The following is a 20,544-nucleotide window of genomic DNA, read 5'->3' as shown; positions in this document are numbered from 1 at the left end:
TTCAAACGGAAAATAAATCTACTTGTAAGTGTTTTCATAATGTATTCCGGCAGTGTTTTCCCCATACAGTGCTCCGGAATTCTGATATATGATACATTTTGTTGATATGCACTGTAATACAGTTTATTATTAAATCCACATCGAAGATAACATCACCTGAAGCTCAGTGAAATGATGAAAAACCTGCACAACAAACCGAGGGACTGTGTCCTCGATGTAACAATCACAGACTAAAACATGCAGAGTTGCCTGGTAAGAGAATGTGCTGCACAACTGCAGCTGCAGAGATGCACAGGGAAACACACATGCAACTCTTCCTGTTTGGTAGCAACAACAATAATGAACTGCCGGCATCCCCTCCAAGGAAAAGCCCATCACGATTCTGCTAATCCCCTCCCCAATCAGCCCTCTGTGAGTGTCGAACCCTGATAAGCCCCTTAACTAACCACTACACACACACATGCACACAAAACACACAGTCATGACCCATGCTCGCACTCACCCATGGCAAAGAACGGGATCCCCAGCAGCGTAGAGTTGAACTTCCCGTCTGATATAAAGAAGATCCCTGCGGCCGTCACGTTGGCGATGCAGATGGTCAGAACACCCAGGAGGCCCAGGAACGGCTTCCCCCTCAGGCAGTCTCGCATGGAGCTGGAGATGGTGGCGGCCAGGAGCACCAGCACCAGGCTGACCAGCACCTCCCCCTTGGCCAGCACGCCTGTCTGGTGGAAGTCCCTCCACAGGCTGAAGGAGGTGAGCGACTGGATGTGGAGCTGGTCGGGCGCGTGCGGCGCCTCGGCCGTGGACAGCCGGCTGGCCAGGGCGCAGAACTCATTCTCCCAGCGCTCGGCGATGGCATCCTGCACCACAGGGCCGTGGTTGCGGAGGTAGTAGGTGATCTGAACAGCGCGGGCGAATTTGACCTGCTGGTCTCGGCTGTTGGGCGAGAAGGACACGCCGCCCAGCTGGTGGCCGATGAAGGACACACGGCCATCCTGCAGGGGATTTAGAGATATCCGACATTAGCTCTGATGATTTCATTACAGCACATTATTCAACCTGTTCTCAGTGCTCGTGGCCATGCAGGTTTGTTGCCTTGACAACAGACAGCAAACACTTTCCTTGACATCAGAAACTTCCAGCCCCCAGAGAGCAGTGCGGCAGTAGTTTTCTGCCACATTTGCTCTAATGTTGATTCACCGTTCGACTTGAACTCCTATTACAGCTGTGGACAAAGCAGGTGATATATTGTGAAGGTTGAGGCAGAGCTCCATAGCCAGGTTTAAATTAATCTAATTACACAATGAATGTGAGACATCACAGTGTCAAGAGTTTGAAGGTAATGCGATTGTGAAATGAGAACTGTGCAGAGCAGAAGAAGAGTTCAATAAGACAGCTGGGACAATAAACGTGGGCAGCATTAGTCTCTGAGGAACAAATCAGAGGCATAATAAAGATATGAGGGTGTTGTTGGCACAACCTTTCTCATGTTCGACATAAAAGTGTTGCCTGGCTGTACACAGTGGTTCAGATTTTGAGGTCATCTGTTTGCAGCAGTGAACAAAAAGTACAGTTCAGGAAATTATCTTTATGTACAACTGGATCAGGTTTTTGTGCAGGAATCCTTCCTTCTGTAGCTCTTTTTCCTTTATTATCAGGCCTCTATATAGTACAGGTCCATTACTGTAAGCAATGGTCCAGCTGCCCAATCCTCATTGGCTGTTACCATAGCAACCAAGGTCGAGCACCAATCCCCAGAGATAGGACAAGACGGAGTCTCCAGTGATTAGCCAGAACACCCCATAACCATAACACCCCTCAGGGTCGTGATTCACAGACATCTTCTCTAAGTAGGACAACTAAGGAGAACCTGCGTGAGTTCCTGTTGAGGATTAACATGTCATGAATGTGATGTGGTTCCATCAAGAATGACTGTATTTTGGACATATAGTAAGTATGATGTGACCACCAGGAAGAAAGCTTTGGCAATTATGAATGTTGGGGAAAGATCCTGATCTGGTTTAATGCAGAAAAGGTTCACAGTGACTGTGCTTTTGCTGCCTAAACCATGCCACAGATGTGAAATGTGGATGTGAAACCTGGCTCCTGGTGTGACAAACATGTGCTTTGTATGTCCGTCATCCATCCCAGTTACTAACTGAAGCATTTCATTAAAAAAAAAAAAAAAAAAGTGCCATAATCCAGCCAGCGATCATGATGAAATCGCAACATAACATTGGACCAAAAGTAGAGTATGTATGTAATTTTTAGGCCCAGTTGGCTCAGGAAGAGGGTGACCAAAGGAGTTCTTCAGTTAAACTACAATATATTAATATATTGATCAGAATTTCCTTGTCTACTAGACACCCACAGGATGTTTGGCTCCATCCAGTTAAGAGGCAAACAGCAACTTTTCAATCAGACAAATACACCCAAAACGTACCTGGTGCTGATACAAATACTTCTTCACTCTGACTTGAAATATTGTGCTATTGTGTTATGTTTAATAAAATCACAGATATAGAATACGATTGCTAGTTAGCATGTTAGCGTTGTCATTTCACAAAACAGTTTTCCACTAAGTTTCTAGTAGAGGCGTCTCAACTATCTGTACATACAGTCATTGTGTGACACACATTTAAAAAATACACTACATTTCCTGCATTTTATAATTATAAACGCAATCATGCACACTCACTAGATCAAAGCTAAAGGCTTATTCACTGGGTTTAATTGTTCATTATATCATATATCATTATAGAACCCTGACATAATTAATATTTCCCCAGCCCACTTAATTAGAAAAGACACACATGCAGAACATTGTGATGTGAACTTGAACCCCTACATGACACTGTTTTGTTGTTGTAACAATGTCAGCTTCATTTGCAGCTTATTGTCGACATGATTTATCTTGTTATGAACACAATAATCCAGCACAGTCAAACAGCCACAGTATGTTGTTTCACAATGGGGAGCTTGATATAAATCTCACGCTTCTAGATAAATAAATCCCTGTGATTGTTTGCTTCAATTTTTGTAAGCAATTTGCTGCAGTCAGACAAAAAAAAAATGGATGCATTATTCTGCTCTGGCATTATGCAGGCAGCAGAATAAACTGGTTACAGTGGTAACTGCATCCCCCATGTCACATAATTGATCCCTTCCATAAGTCAACAGCCAGGTTTCAGTACTACCTCGAATATATTATCTATATTAACATATAAACCAATAGCCGCTTGTTATTTTTGTGCTACATTATTTCTCTCAAAACAACCCTACCCAATGCTTCAAACTGGTCATTTCACGACAAGTGTGTTTATGTAACGTAATCGCTCAGTAATTGCTAAGGGAACTCAGAAAGCTTTAGCTCACATTTCACTTGTGTAATTGCACAAAGCTGAAATTAATCTGCCACACTGACTTTCCAGCTTCACTGAAGCATTTCAGATAAATCTCAATAGTCACAACACACTTCTCTGTAAACTTCTGCATCCCACACTGAGCCATTGCATCCTTAGACTGTGCACGTTGCAGAGACACATGCATACCTGTAACCAGCTGTAACACACTGAATAGCGTGCCATTATCAGAGCGGCGATGTCTTCAAAATGTCTGCTCAGTTCAGCTTCTGAAAATGCTCGAGAGTTTGTTCTCTGCTCTTGTTTGTGGCAGCCTTTAGAAAGACAAAATATAGTTCTCAGTGCCATTGTGTGTGGGAGAGAAGGAATGACAGAGTGAGAGTAGGTGTGGATGGGGCACCACACGACAGCGAGCATGTGTGTATGTGTGATATCTGTGAGAGGTTGAGTGATATGTGAAAAGGGGGGGGTGTGACACCTCTCGAGTTTTCTGACAAAAGATGGATGTGGCTGGTGGGAGAGGTGTTTCCGAGTTTTTCTAACAAATTTAAACACAGAAACTAATCAATTCAAGGGGGGTTAATACACTATTACTGTTTCTAGGGCAAACTAATTAATATTATTCAACCCTTTGGTTGAAGGAGCACCATAATTCTACATGTCAAAGTCTGTCTTTTGAGCCTGTAGCTATAAGAAAACAAGAACGTGCAGCCATGCTAGCAGCTCTGTCACAGTGGTGCTTTCAGCAAATGATAACGTTAGCATACGAACATAGTCACAGTGGTAATGTTAATGTGCTGATGTTTAGCATGCATGGTGTTTACCATGGTGACCATCTTAGTTTTGCACGTTAGCATTACATTTGCTAATTAGTAAGAAACAGAGCAACGCTGAGTCTGATGGAATTTAGTCATTAGTTGTGCAGGCATGTGATTCTAAACCAAAGTACTAGACAAATTCAAGTTTTGGCCTGATGATGGTGCTAATGCTTTCAAGAGCTGTTGAAACATTTCACTAAAAAGCAAAACCCTTAACCTTATGTTGGTGGTCAAAGAGAAGTCTGGTGAATCATAAATGTCTGTACAAAATTCACTGAGTAGATGTTGAGGTATTTCACAGGATGTGAACACTTTGACCTAACGGTGGTGGTAGAGGAAAGAATAAGGGGATTAGGGGAGACTGAACCATACTAAGGACTGAAGATGGATGGACAGCTGTGCTGGGGTTACAGCCTAGCTACGAAGCATAAGCATGTGACCACCATAGATATACCATAGGCTGGGCCCTAGCTGAAAAATGTAAATCCAGTGGCTTCAGAAAGTATTAAGACCCCTTCACTTTTGCACACTTTATTGTGTTGTAGATTTCATTTTAAATTGATAATTTCTTTTGCCCATCAATCAACACTCAGTAATTTGTACTGACAAGGTGAAAACATTCTTTCAGAAAAAATCAAAAACTGAAATCTCTGAGTTACAAAAGTATTCAGACCCTTTGCTGTGACACATCAGAGTCTAACAGTGGTAAACTGAACTGATTTGACATAGTTTGTATAGGTCCCACAGCGTATAGGTCCCACAATTCATACTGCATGTTAGCACAAAAGCCAAGAAACTCTCTGTAGACATCCGTAATAAAAGTGTTGCCAGGCATTGATCAGGGCAAGAGTATAAAACCATTTCCAAAGCTGTGAGTGTTCCCAGGAGCACAGTAGCCTCAATATCTGTGAAATGAAAGAAGTCTGAAATCACCAGGACTCTTCTAGAGCTGGCTTTCTGACCAAAATGAGTAACCAAGCAAGAAGGGGGGGGGTGACTCAATGGTCACTCTAACAGAGCTTCGGAAGTCCTGCAGAGATAGAAGAACTTGCCAGAAGGACAACCATCTCAACAGCACTTCATCAATCAGGCCTTTATGGTAGAGTGGCACGAGGGAAGCCACTCAGCCGACTTGGAGTTTGCCAAATCGCCTCTGAGAGCATGAGGAAACAGATTCTGTGGTCTAAAGAGACAAAAAATCAACTCTTTGAACAGAACTCCAAACACTATGTCTGTCAAACACCAGGAGCCAGGATCCCTATGATGAAGCATAGTGGTGGCAGCATCATGCTATGGGGTTGCTTCCCCAGGGAGACTGGTCAGAATTGAGGGAAGGAGGAATGTAGTCAGTGAGGCATTTGAAGAAAACCTGCCCAAAAGTGAACGCAGCCTGAAATCATAGAACTAGGGTTACAGGTGAACCATTGCCCCAAATACATGTATAGTCCACTGTAACTCTCCATCACACAGTGAAATGAATGAATGTAAACACAACTACTGGGGAAAATAATTAAAGCACAATATGAAATTAGATGTTAAACTATAAATAAAACCCTGTGTCAAAGGTATTGTCTCTTTTTATCCCGTCCGGATAAACTGAAGTGATGCAGTGTTTGTCTATCAGTGTTTCTGGGCCATGAATGCACCTTTTTATAGTTTGTTTTACTGGCTTCCATTCATTCATTGTTGCATGTTTAGCCAATCTAACTACCTGTTGGAGCATATCTGTACAATAAATCATAATTATTATTATTTTAGTTGTATTGTATCATGTATCAATTCTGCTTTTCAAATGAATTATTCAAAGCTAATACTTTTGAGCAAATACAAAAAAAGTAACAAGTTACTTAGTTCAGTAATACCATTATTTTAAATTTGCAGTATTGTCTTATATCTGATTTAGGAAAATTACTCATGTTAATAGCCTAATATTGATTTCAACAATATAGCTGAGACCTACGATACATGTATTTATTTATGTATTTTATAATGAAAATGCTAAATTGAGGGTTTTATTGCAGTTTCATGAGACACTATTGACTGTTTTTCATTGCAGAGCACCCAAACGCACCCTAGGGCAAGCCAATTATTGACATACACATACCTAACCTCATCTGCCAATTCCTATGCTGTGTCTCCTCTCCCATCCCATCCTCCAATCACACCGGCCCTACTGCAGCCTTCAGGGTGGCACGGGCCTCCTTCTGCATATCAGCTGTTTTCCTGCTGCCTCACCGCTGCTGCTCTCACCTCCAGTTTTATGATTTATTAAAGAGAATGGGGGTGTAAAACAAACACTAACCTTAGCTTGACATTGTCATGCTGCATACAACCCAAACTACTCAATAACTTAATTCAATCCAGCACTCAATTTCACCGTCCTCTCATGAATGGAACAAGAAGCTTGATCTTGTCTAACACAATATTATTAGTGTTAGGATAAATGTAATGCAGAAATGGCCCACCTGTGTGTCTTTTTATATAAATCAATTCAGACCACCAGAGCTTTCAACTACAGAAGCCCAGAGCAGCCAAAGGAGCTCTTTTTTTTTTGCCCCTTATTATCATAAGATAACAACTTAATTACCTCATTATCATGAGACATCAAACTCTTTTCTCGAGATAATGAGCTTTGACACTAAGTACCCTACAATTTCACAGAGACAAATCACAACCTTCAGTCCAATCATATGATTGAAAACATAGAATTTAGCTGTATCTTTTTATTTTAATCCCGTTATCCTGAGATATGAATTTCATTATATCTTCTGAACATGTCACATCACATTTTCAGCCCCTGTAATGTAAATATCTCATTATCCGTATATACTTTTTTTGTGATTCAGATCGGTCTGGTGTTGTGCTCATTGCACGACGAAACTCTTGAATAAGCATATCTCTAAGACTGGCCTGAAAAACCTTAGGTGCTCCAAGCCACTGCCGCACTGCTGATGACTAAACTGATTTTATGTCAACTGAAATTGACATTGATGACACCGTTATGGGGCAAAGTAGCAATCCGTCAGACAGATAATGGATATATGAACACACTGATCAGACAGGCTAGATCCCTAACAGGATGTCCAGTTTGACTTAAAGAGACTAGACAAACTTTACAGCCAAGTAGGTTAACAAAACAATGCTGATAATATGCAGAGATAGATTTGACATGTTAAGGTGAAAACATTTCTATTGTGGGAAAGTGAAAAAAATCCTCCTACCCAAACAAATAATCTAGTCATTTATCATTCCCTTCCAAAACAACCCACTGGAGAATTTTGTGGTTTAGCGCCCCTTTAAGATGGGTGCTATAGTTTGTCAGTGTCTTACAAAATCATTGCAAATGATGTGTCACCCTCATGGTTAAAGGTCCCATATTATAGAAAGTGAGATTTCTTTGATGATAAAGTAGGTCAAAGTGCTATATAAATACTGTGAAAGTAGCAAAGCATTTTGATCCACAGAGAAATGCACACAGCCCGTATTCAGAACTTTCCATCAGAACTTTGTGATGTCACAGCAGAGCAGTCACAGCCCTCAACCACACCTCCAGCACGGACCAGATTTGTTTTACCTGAAATCTGCTATATATTTTTTTTCAGTCTCTACTGTCTACACTTGAAAATCAGACTGAAAATCTGTTATTATTATGTGCACTGCAAACTTGCTTACAAAGTCCAATCAGTAACATTCAAAGCTTCTCATTTTTTGGCGGCGATGAAAGGCTAGATTGCTCATTCTCCTTCTTCCACTAATCCAGTCGACATATTCCACTCAGGCTGTCCCAGCTGCCCAATAACCCTGATGTTTAGATGGTGTTAGATTCTGTGGATACATACACTCCCCTGGCTAGCCTCAACACACACTGGCACTATACCAGTCTGCCAGGGAGGTCTATCAGCTGAGGACAGTGAGCTTGAGGCTGGGGCACTACCTGGACACTGCAAATCTGTGGGTGGTCGCCCTGATACCACAAGATGATCAAAGGGGTTGCACCAGATGCAATCCATTAACTGTGATTTACCTGGCCTGGCCATGTGTCACTCAGAAAAGTCAGCCAATCAGAAGAAAGAATCTGAGCCTGTCATCTGATTGGCTCACTGACCTGTTGTTACTAGAGCTCCAGAGAGAAGCCTGAGAGAAGAGATGTAAAACTACATTGAGACAGTTTTTGCAACTTAAAACCAAAAATACATCTTCTTATGGATAGCAACACTAGAAAAAAACACCCTTAATTTATGGGACCTTTAAGGTTTATTTAGGACAAGAGCAACAAACAACTGTATGGTAATAAGAAGCCAACATGCTAATGACAGACAGGATGGCAAAAGTGGTTTAGTCAAAATCAGGTGAATGTGCAACCATCCATCTCCACTTCCTCACTAATAGGTTTTGCAGCACTGTAACACCATAACATTATTCCCAGCCCTGTCTGTTTTTGAAACACTGTCTTCATTATATAATTTATCTGCCAGAGACCACTGACTGGTTTATTTTTCAACTGCAAAATATCAAGCTTATGGCATCATTTGATCACAACTCTTGAAATATTTGTGTATGCATATGGAGTATATAATTATACTGGATTTTTACACTCAACACAATATTCAATATTCTTGTCAATCCAATATCAGCCGGGCTGTATTTCTTGCCACTAAATGTAGATTTACTGTAGATCATATTAACTGTTTGAAAACTTAGCTGATGCTAAATATATTATAGTGAGGACAGTCCAGAAACAGGAACCTTGTTATCCCAAGATCATTAGATTAATAAACTGTGATTTTGGGATGACAAGAGTGAAAAACTATCGACAACCATGGCGGCTCTGAGCTTCCACATTCATCTACATAACATGTTGGCAGCTGGAACACAGTGGTCCGTATTTGTGAGATCTAAGATAAGCTGTGCCCTGACTTGAAATATTTTGAGCCCCTTCAATTATCAGCCCATAATCACATACCAGCTTTGCCATACGTCCATCTGTTGCCGTGACAACTTTGACACTTGAACTACCAATCAATAGGCTCTAATTAAGCTCTAATTGGCACTGTGATCAGGTTGCTGGTGGTACGAATGCAGGATGAAGCCACAGACTCAGAAGCCATACGTATTTCTTGCATTTATTACATCTCACATTTTTATTCGTAAACCCTGCTAATGTTTAAATCCATATCCATTTCAGCGTAAGATATATTTCTCTTCGATATGTCGGGATTGTCAATTGTTTGTTCATCTAGCCCCATTGGCTATAACTTTTTTATAGTATTCTTTGATGCATTTTTATTCTTTTAATACCTGACAGCTTCAAAGGATTATGCAACAGAAAAAATACAGAGGACAGAGGAAAACAAAGAATATATTTTAAGCATTTTCTCCTGGGAACAGAGCAATCGTTCAGCTCAGCAAAAAGTAGGACTTTTTACGAAGACTACCTCTGTATAACAAGCACAGAAATAAATCCCGGTTGTGACATCAAAGAGCAAGATGAGGCATAAGAAGTCAGGCAAATGAATTAGCCCAGACAGCTCGGCAGACAGGCAGACGGAGAGAAGGAATGTGGAGAGTGCAGAAGCCTGATACAGAGTGAGGAGAGCTAGGGAGGAGAGGTCACACCAACCTTCAGGAATAAGACCAGAGAAATACTGCCCTTTATTTTGCAGGCGAGTCAATAATCATGTGCAAGGGCCGGAGTACGTGCAAGCAAATTGTGTCATTCAAAGGAAAACTTTGACATGTTTTACATAAAGGCACAAGTTAAAGAAGGGGCTGGATGCAATATAAGTAGCAAATTTCCATGATGAGAAAATTTGTAAGTTTGCGGCAACTTGACAGCCAAATGGTTTGAGCACATCAAATGCCCTGAGCAGTGAGTCCTCAGACGACTCCCGGCCGGTAGGTCCGTTTGCTGCAGGGCTCAGTCTTTCCCCTGCATTTCCTGTCTATCTCCACTGCTATTATCTGAAAAAAGGCATGAAATGGCCAGAAAAACTACTTTAAAAAAGAAAGAAAATTTGAACGTTTGATATTCTGTAGAGAAGTGGCATGGTCTATGTACTGACATTCCATCACATCACAGAAATAAATGTGTTTCTAACCAATCACGTGGCTGTCTTTTAGGGACAAACAGCCCACTTCCTGCAGCAGGCACAGTAAGGATGTGTTAGCTAAACACACCTCGTGCTAATGTTTTAGTATCAAAAGTAGGACAGTTGGATTGGAGAGGAAACTTATTTACATCAATGCAGAAAGCAACAGCTCAGCAGTCACAGAAACCTGCTGCCATGAAGAAAAGAAGTAACAATATGTCAGCTATGTGATATTTTAGCTCGCTAAGGCCCCGCTCGGCTAGCTGATGATACGGTCCACAGGATTAGGCCACTTGGAGTCAGACACAAAAGGAATTGGTATAACCTGCAATATCTGATTCTTTACGCCGCACAGATTTTAGTCTGGAGCTGGCAGCCCAAGTTTTTTAATCATTACCTAACTGAATGAGCCAAAGTGTTTTTTACAGCTTGGTATTCTGAGGCTATTTTAGAAATTTTGTCACCGGGCCAGCAAAACTTCCTTCAAGACTATTCAACGAGTCTAGTTAAGAAAAGTGAGTGTAGAAGAGGCTGTATCAGAACCAGCTTCTCTCTGCTGGCAAGAGTCATCTGCTCCATCAACCCTGGAGTGAGGTCACTAGATCAGCTGAGATGCCCCCTGTGTCACCTTGCTGGGAAGAGTGAAGCAACCACTCCAGGTCCAAGTGCAAAAGCACTGCGAACTTTTGTCCTGCTGAATATGATAAGAGTTTATGTGGGATGCTAACGTCAATTCTTATTTTTAAGTCCTCGAGAAGTAGATTATCCTTCTACCATCAAACCGCTCTCTGGTACGTCTGAACCACATCATTTCATTATCGGCAAACTAAGTGACAAGTTTGTCATTCAAAAGATCAGTTTTACTTATCTGTTTGATTCTGACCCATTTTTTACTGTGTTCATCATCCATGCATCATTTATTCAACATTTATCTATAAATAAATATCCTCATTTATGGCCGAGCTGTGATCCTGTGTATCTCTTCGAAGCAGAGACAGAAATCTCTGTATCAAGAGTTTACCACCTCTCATCATAAAGACTGACTTGGTTTGTCTATTTTACTTCAAATGAAGGTGGTGACCCCATTTTCAATGAGTGCAAATTAAAATTCAAGTGTGGCAGTCACTGTAAGAGGGGTATTACTAAATAAAGACCTACAGTATGAATGTATTTGATTGGAACTACTTTCTACTGCAGAAACTACTACATATTCAAAAACTCAACACAAATACACCTTGATGCACCTCAGTTGTATTGATGAAGCAGCACAAGTGTCTAGAAGTGAGGGGAAATAACTCTTTAACAATCAGAAGGTCAGATGACAACGTGAGAAATGTAGACGTAGTATAGAGTAAATTCAAAAAGAAGAGTGACACTGAATACCGTAAACTACCTGACTCCTACGTGGCTGTTCTTTGTATAAGATAACAAAGTGACACATTCTAATTGCCTGGATCTCCAGCAGTAAAGACACTAATGTCTATTTTCTTATTACATTAAACTTGGTGTCCATCATTTCGACGTGAGCGCAAACCATGCAGCTTTCTGTATAATATTATGACACGGCGAAGCAGCGACATAAAATCTGATTATCTTGCATGCCCCGTGAAAACCATGTATCTCGCAAATGTCAACTTTTGAAAGAAAAGCAGGCGACGGGATGATGAATGGCCTCGCTGCTCCGCTCGGACGCTGATGCTGCATGGATGGCTCCCGCTGCTGTGGCAGGTCCTCAATGGAAGTTACAACCTGCCAGGCTTGTGATGCACTGAATATGTGCCTGTGACAGTTTTGAGCATGCACTATCAGTACACAGTGGCATGTACCTCACAAGCTATTTGAACAGTGTTGAATAAGCTGTTCGTTACAGTCACGTCTTTCTTCTATCAGAGCTGTGCAGTGCAGTATACAGTGAATGTTCCTCAGGGCCATGCAACAGAGGATGATTTTTAAATGCATTATTCCCTCACAAAAAGCACACGTCATGCAGCTGGTGCAAAAGGAACCCATGAGTGTAGCACGGCTCTTGTGTGATAAAAACTGGTTTCATCTGTATTAGAGGGAGGTAAATGCTAAGTATTTCAAATCATGCATGTGTGCAACAGATTTTCAGTTTAAAAGCCTCACATGCGCACACACACCTGATCAGACTTACAGCACCAGACTCCATCTGCAGCGCACATCTGCACCTGATGTATTAGTGGTCCCACTGAGTGAGCACCTGTATGTACCGGCATGCAGCACATTCACATGTTTCGCTGTGTAAAAGTGTTGTTAGAGGCTTGTGTGTTGCTGATACAAACCTCTGTGCAGAGCAACAGAGATGAAGATCCAGGCGAGCAGGATGCGTGAGTCTATTAGCTTCTATGGCAATGCCATTATAAAGCATGTGCAGCCAGGAAAAGGCCAGAGGGAGACACTGCATCAAAAAAAAAAAAAAAAAAAAAAAAGACAGAGGATATCCCTTTGTATGTGTGTAATGTGTGTGTGCATGTGTGTGACTGTGAATGTGTGTGGAGGAGCAGAGCAGAGCAGTCAGGGGCTACATGCAGCCAATCAATTCACCTGCACCAACAAGGGAGGGTGAAAACTGCAAACCGGCTGTCTGTGTTATGGAGAGGGTTCCCTCACTGGCTGATATATGTAGCAATCTGCAGCCCCACATCACTGCCTGAGAGAATACAAGCCCACTGTGTTCATTCAGAAATTATGGCAAGCTCCAAAGGCCAGTCTATTCACATGCTGGCTGCTGCTGGCTGCTGCTGGCTGCTGCTGCACTGTCACCACGGCTCTGATGGAGAGACCTCGGGGTTGGATAGTGTGCACAGGGCCCGGCTGACATGCATGTGAGAAGAGGTGCAGTGTGTCCAAACATGAATAAAAAATTTTTTTTTTAAATCTCACCTTTAGTGTTGTGTTTGGATAGCTGACGGGCACCTTGTGGAAAGTGCTGTTGGAAAGCACAGCCTGTCTGATGTCTTCGAAGATGGTGATGATATCATCCAAGAGGCAGCGCTTGTCTCTGTGGCTCAAGACGCAGAGGTGCGCGAACGTGTAATTGAACCCCTTGTAATTAACGCGTAAATCCAGCACCTGCTTGTGGACCTGCAGGACCTGGTCGGCCAGCTCCAGGATGTTTCCCCCGGACTTGGCCAGCAGGATCAGCCTGCCATATCTGCCCGGGGTGTGCAAATCCGAGTACAGCTTGTGCTTCGACTGGTCGATGGGAAACAGGCTGTTGGCGAGACTCCGCTCGATCTTGGCGAGGCTGTGAGTCGGGGCGACCAGCACCTCCAGGTCCGTCTCCGGCTTGAATCGGCTCAGAACGGTAGATCCGAAAATGATGGTGAGGACGGCGGGGACAGTGAGGAAGAAAACGGGGTGCCTGCTAACGAATAAGCCCAGCCAGTAGAACGAAGCCTTGAGCCCTCTGTGTATCACTTGCCGCAGCATCCTCCACAAAATCCAGCTTGCAGATGCCCCGTTTCCTCCGATGAAGCACATGTGACATCAGACTCCGTTCCCCGGCTTAGTCCAATTCGTAAAGAGAATTACACCAGGCTACAACATCACCACCATGCACACATTCACACACACACACACACACACACACACTCTCACACACACACACACACACACCACAACACCTGGAAAAAACAGCACTGCAGCAATTCGCGGCAAGACGGACGGACACAGAGAGAGAGGCAGACAGTCAGAGGATCATCGTGCAGTCAGCCGATCGAGACGAGTCCGCGGTGTCTGAGCTCAAGCCATTCCGCCTCCATGGGATGGGGAAGAAGCCTCCGCTGCACCGGCTGCAGTGGCAGCGCCGAGCCGTGACGGTGGGACGTGCATGTGTGCGCTCCTCCTGTCTGCCTCCTCAGCCCTCACAGCGGCGGCGGCGCCTGATTTATGTACTTCACTGTAACCATGTGGCGGGGGGTTGAAGAGGAGGATAGAAGGCTGGAGGTGGTGGAGGGGGGGGGGGGGGGGCTGGTTATTTTCGGAACAGTGGAGGCAACAGGCAAGACGAGAGTTGTAAGATGTTCCCGCAGGTGGCTGAGTGACCAAAAAGCACTTGCAGCGATGAGTCAGTGTTGGCTTCATGAATGGGGAAAACCCACCTTGTGTTGTGCCTCATGCTGAGTGGTTTATACAGGCCAGGCAGGGTGGTGTGACTGGACCAGACAAGACAGACCCCCCTTTTTTCTTGTTTAAGTGGCCTCACACTCCCTCCCACACACACACACACACACACACACACCTGTAAAACCCCAGTCATTAACACTTCTGTTAATCAAATACATTGTTTTAAATGGATATATACATACATACATGTAATTATCCATCTATTGTGCTTGAGCAGGTACATGATGGTGGAAGTATCCAGGCTATTTTTAACTCCCTGACTTATATTTTTTGCCACTGTGAACATGTTACATGTTAGATGTGATAATGATTGACAGACGCCCACTCTGATGGACAAGGTTTTATGGCAGTAGCAGCAGACATGCTGTATTTTTTAATAAATTACCAGATTTGACCCGAGTGGACTCTTTCCTAGTGTTGTTATAGACACCGAAGGTTCAGCAGCAGCACTGACAACAGTTTTGCTATGATATCAATGCATTTGAGCGGCAGCACTGATGCGCTGCTGCTGAGCAGTACGCCAGTCAGGAGGCAAGGAAGAAATCCCGCACTGAATTTGATCTTATGTGGTTTATTGACAACACCCCTCTTTGCCAAATTAAATCATGCTCTTTTATTGCTTAAAGGAGCTATTTGAAAGTTTTGCTATTGCTACAAAGCCAGCAATAACATCTACAGCTGTTTACTTAGAGCTTCAGCCATTGTTGCGTTTACAAGACAAGAGGTTATAATACGTCCTCAGAGGAGCGCTACTTCTTCAGGGCTGCATGGATGTTACAGTGACTCAGTATCGGAAAGTGACAAGACGAGTTAGCATGCTCACTTCAGGACAAGAGAAGACGTGATAGATAAAGTAAAACAAGGAGGTTGCATCTCTTGATGAGTAAAGTAATGAAGTTTGATGCTGAACTTTTAATGTTTCTTCTAGACTGGTAAGTAAACAGATATTAATGCTAACGTTGGCTATGTAGCAATAGCAAAGCTTACAAATAGCTCCTTGTCCCAAATGTTATTGGTCCATCTTGATGAACAACAAGATCTCCACACTTAGTTGCAATACTTAAAGATTGCCTTTCTTCTCTATGAAGCTTGCAAGTACAAGACTTTGGAACAGAACTTGGGATGCAACTAACAATTGTTTTCAATGTTGATTCATTTTGCTGATTATTTTTATGATAAAAAGGATCCATTATTCAGTCTATGAAATATCAGAAAATAGTGTAAAATCAGTTTCTGACAAGCATGTCTTCAAATTCTTGTTTTGCAAACTGAGAGGATTTATCCCCTAATCCTTTTAGCCCCAGTTGGAACCCTACTCTATAATTACTGTGATGAAATGAATCTTAAAAACTAGATTTTGATATACGGCTCCATTATGAGACCTTGCCTCAAGATTAGGTAAAAAATTTGCAGTCACTTTAGGGCCATTACCATTTAAATTTTTTGTTGTAGCTCAGTGACCCTTGGGGGTGTGAGGCCCTGAGGCAATTGCTGTCTGTGCTGATAGCCAACAAATGATTTAAAAAATCATTTGTTGAGTAAATCTACTCTCTAAATGGAAACATTTTTATAATTTGTGCTAATAACATTAGGTGCCACAGCATGTGCTAGTCAGCCAGTCAATTCAAATAGCTGCCTGGTGCTTGTTGACTAGTCTCACAGAAAAGGATTAAACCTAGTCCTGGTCTAACATCTTTTAGTGAACATCTCATCACTGAAAAATGCATTACAGCCCAGGATCAGGATTAACTAATGCTTGTTACATGGTAAATATCATTTGTATACTCTTGGGTTTACACTGGTAATCATCATTGAACCCCCCATCATAATCTGTATACAAAGGAAGCCACTGAAGATTCCCCCAAACTGTGATCTCATTGTGTAAGTGTCGCCGTTGTTGTTGACCCAGAACTTAATATTGCCTCAGTGGAGCCTGATTTTACAAGCAGCACCTCTTACGAATGGAGAAACAGAGCAGTGAAGTAGCATAAAAAGTAGGGCATGTACAGTCACTACCTCTGCACTTGAATAATTTCTTGGCATGAGTAAAACCTCATTCACCAGCCTGCCAACCAAGCCTCCTGAGTAAAAGATGCAGCAGCCGTATTTGTTCTTATTCTTCTTAATACCTGCTGATTTAAATGACAAAAGCGTCGACTCTGCTTATTAGACCACTGCAGAATTCACGTCTGTGCACTTTTGTTGTATAAATCATTATTCAAAATTTCAGGCAGTTCAGCATTCCAGAAAAATCATTCTTCAGCTTGCACAACGGCCTCCGTTGCTGAGGACTTGAGATAAACAACCCTCTATTGTGGCACACTATCGGTTGCCTTTGCAAAAAAGGCCTTTATCTAACACAAAACATTGGTATCAAAGAGCTCATGGTTGGTACTGCCCATTCAGTGCCATAGAGAGGCAGAAATGGGGCATTATACAGCTGGTATTATATCTAATGTGTTACCCTCTGAGTGAGATCATTTCAAATTCTGTCCCATACTGTTTGGTGCCATGCTATGATATACAGTGTACTATATTATGATTTAGCTGTCACATGCATTGAATCCTCATCTGTATGCACAGTTTGTAGCAACATAAATGTTTTATAGGTTACTGGCCTAAGTGGGTGAGAAAATACTACGTACTTATTCTTTTCACTTTTCAGAACAGTAAATCCTCCCCTCTGGAAGGACTCAATTAAAAGCCCACACAATGACCACATTCCATTTAGCCTCTGATTGGATGCCAAGTGTTTCCCTTCAGAAACCAAAGTCTGTGGTCAGTGAGGGGTGGGTCACCAGTGGCAACCTTATAGCAGAATGACAGTGTGTAAACCACTGTGCACATAATAGCTTTTTTTTTCTTACTGTAATTGATGGAGTGGATGTTGTCGCCGAGTTACTGTACATAAATTTTTCACGCTCCTGGTTTCATGCCAAACCAAGGTTATCTAAATAGAGAAGGTGGCTGCCAGGACTGCAGAACTATGGCAATGTAATAACCTATGTTGGTTACCAATTATATAAAAGCGTAAACTAATGATGCTAAGGCAGTTAAAAAAAAAGGAAAAAAATTCAAATGCATGGAGGCAAACACGTATAATGTGCATATTTCACTAGCAATGCCTTATTCACATATCCGGGTGCCAACACACTTGAAAGGGATTGTTAAGTAATTAAAGGTACCCTTGTTACTCCAAAACACCTTGGGCACAGGGAACAGCTTCAGCTGGGGATGTGAAGGACATGTCCCCCTCACATCCAAAATCCAATTTTTATCACCGTCACTTTTATTGTTTTGGGTTGATTTTCTCACTAAATCTCGACGTGCTGTGTCCGCCGAACAGTGTCGAAGAAACATTGATTTTTAACATGAAACTGCTTTATTCAGAGATTTTACCAGATTTAATTACTGGGTCTGCTTGTTTTGGGGAGGAGGAGACCTCTGTGGATAATTTGTCTCCCAGTAATAATCTCCTGAACATCTGTGTCATAAGTTATTAGAGAAACAAGCTGAGCAAATGTTAGCAGGTTGGCTCGCAGCTCCTCTGAGACAATTTTTAATATGAAACTTATTCAGTGTTTTTACCAATATTAATCACCTGGTCCTTTTGTTTGGAGAGGAGGAAACCTCTGTGGATTATTCAAGTAGTGCTAAAACATCCTGAATATTTCACACTGCAGGAATCCTAACCGGGAGACGCCAACCTCAATGTCACAGCTCAAATGATGCCACGCTACTTCATGATGTCACCAAATGCTGTAAGTGTCTTGATTGAGAGACCCCTAGTGGCAAAATTTTGTACTGTGCGTTTAAAAGAACTTGCAGTTGAAGACCACAAGTGATGATGTGTGATACATAAAAAGTGAATGCTGGGTGAATGTGAAGGTATTTAACTGTTGATATTCTCTTAAGTTGATAGTTGATCTTGTTACTATTAAAATTTAGGTCTGAATCCATGCTTATTCCAAGATTTCTGGCTTGGTTTGTGGTCTTTAACATTTGCAAATGAAGCTGACCACTGGCTTTAAATTGTTCTTTTTTGGCTCTAAAACGATTACATTAAGACCTGGCTTTTGGCCATTTGATTTTGGACTGTTGGATTAGCCTCTCTGATGTCCCTCTTGTGGGTTCCCTGCTTGGTGTTTCATTGTGATGCTCATGCTGTGATCTGGTGTTGATGAAAATCCTGCAGGGAAGACTGGTCTTCCTCTCTCTCACCAGGGGCAATTGTGTGATCAGTAGCACTGTGTTGGTCAAACTGGCTATGATGCTTCTGAGCTTGCATTTGGTTGCTACTGTTGATCAGTTTACATTTTATTTTGAATTCATTTGAGCATGACTTTGAAATGAATGGTCTCGTGCAAACCTCCAACCGTTAACCGTTTCAAGCTATTATATCAGTGTGTTTAGTGTATATTTATCTGTCCTTTCTTTAGTCATCCAAAATCCTCTGTATGTGTGTTGGCTTTTGTGTGTCTGTGTGTATATGAATGATTCAGTTTATGGTGGTGATTTTCTACCTGAGTGGTTGTTTCTCAAATGCTGGCGATGTCCTGTAATCCTGCAGGGCGCCTCAGAAGCTCCAGAGTCACCCTCACTGCTAATCACAGCCATTCATCAGCTTCTCCACAAAGCACAAAGACTCACACACACATAAACACAAGGCAGCATTGCACTAGGATGATCATATTCAAAGTGTATACACAGGAACACATTGAGAGATGCACGTGCAAGCACAAATAAAGCCAGTTTTTCATGCATACAGTGCATTTACAAACATGCATTAACAAAATCACCCACACACATGCCCTCTGGAGGGCTTCCTGGTTGTGGAATTAAACCTCAGTTTTCCTGTTTGAGACACAGCTCAGCTAACTCGGGCAGACTCGAGTTGCAATAAAAGACCTATTTGTCAAAATACAAACACGCACTTACCCATAATGACAAAGTAAAAACATCTGTTTTAGAAATTTTGGCAAATGTATCAAAAATCAAAAACTGAAATATCTCATTCACAAAAATATTCAGACTATTAATTCAAATTCAGTACATTGTAGAAGCCCCTTTGGCAGCAATTACAGCTTTGTGTCTCCTTTTCTAAGTCTCTACAAACACACCTGGATGTCCTTCCTGACAGATCCTCTCGAGCTTGGTCACCTCGCTGACCAAAGCTCTTCTTGCTTGTTAATTTTCAGTGGAAAAAGGACATTCTGCTTTATAGAAAAGGTCATTCTTACATAAATATATCTCCTATTGAAAAACGTATTGGTTCCATTATACAGACTGTGCCAAACCCATGTTGAGATCCTGGCTGCATACTCCTACAAAGGCAAACATACTGTATGTAATTTCACTGTTATTGTTGGCGATCCCACACTGGCTTAATAATATCCTCTCTTTTCAGCCATTTTTAAAAGGCCATTATAGAAAATGGCTGGGGAATTCCAGCAAAGCATGGCAATGTTCCAGTGAACAGACAGTACAAACACGTGGCTGTAAATTTTGAAAATTGTCCATATTATATGAAGGAATGTAATTACATTTGGGAGGTAAATGTTTCATTGCTAGGTGAAGCTGAAGTTTTCACTCAGTTTGACAATAATCAAACTCTACCAATATGGTAATAACAGGCCATTTTTGAACAGCTGCAATAATAGACACAGGCCTCAGGCTGTGCTGTAGGGGCTTTCTGACTCCTTTCCAGATTGTGAGATTGCAGGCCTTGGCTGGTTTTATTGTCATCCAGGCCCACATTAGCAGCTCCTCAAGCCTTTTCTGGAGGCTGAAGGTGCGTGCTGCTGGCTGAAGTAGGTTGGTGAAGTCACCATGTAGCTCAGTCACTGACCTGACTGACCCCTGGAACACGCTTCCACCAATTATGATGATCTCAAATGCTGCTGTGAAAGACATGGTAGAGATGGAGCAACCCACTGTTATCCTTTTCTCCAGCTGGTGCAAACCATTACAGATCTCCTGGGTTGTGTAGCAGACATGGAAGTAGTTGAAGTAGTTTCCCATTAGGCTCTGGACGCATGATGGTATATGGAGGAAGTTAAGTGTGAAAGTGATGAGCTGACAGGGAACAGACATGGAGGCATTTCAGAGATCCAAACAAATTAT

The 20,544-nt window shown here is 42.1% G+C and overlaps 1 protein-coding gene across 2 annotated transcripts in view; it reads right to left on the bottom strand.

Annotated features, from left to right (window-relative positions):
* ptchd4 (patched domain containing 4) overlaps positions 1 to 14,103 on the bottom strand; it is a 58,344-nt gene extending 44,241 nt beyond the window's left edge. For both annotated transcript variants that reach the window (XM_071478547.1, XM_071478546.1), the window contains exons 1-2: positions 13,177 to 14,103; positions 503 to 998 (exon numbers count right to left, since the gene is read on the bottom strand). In XM_071478547.1, coding sequence (XP_071334648.1) covers positions 503 to 998; positions 13,177 to 13,776 — 1,096 coding nt within the window. In that variant the 5' untranslated portion in view covers positions 13,777 to 14,103. The remainder of the gene's footprint in view (positions 1 to 502; positions 999 to 13,176) is intronic.
* Positions 14,104 to 20,544: the final 6,441 nt, after the last annotated feature.

The sequence above is a fragment of the Trachinotus anak genome, unplaced genomic scaffold, assembly GCF_046630095.1.
Source record: "Trachinotus anak isolate AG129_WGS33_773 ecotype Australia unplaced genomic scaffold, CSIRO_AGI_Tana_v1 ptg000005l, whole genome shotgun sequence".
Classification (NCBI taxonomy): Eukaryota; Metazoa; Chordata; class Actinopteri; order Carangiformes; family Carangidae; genus Trachinotus; species Trachinotus anak.
This window is presented reverse-complemented; position numbering and strand designations above follow the sequence as displayed.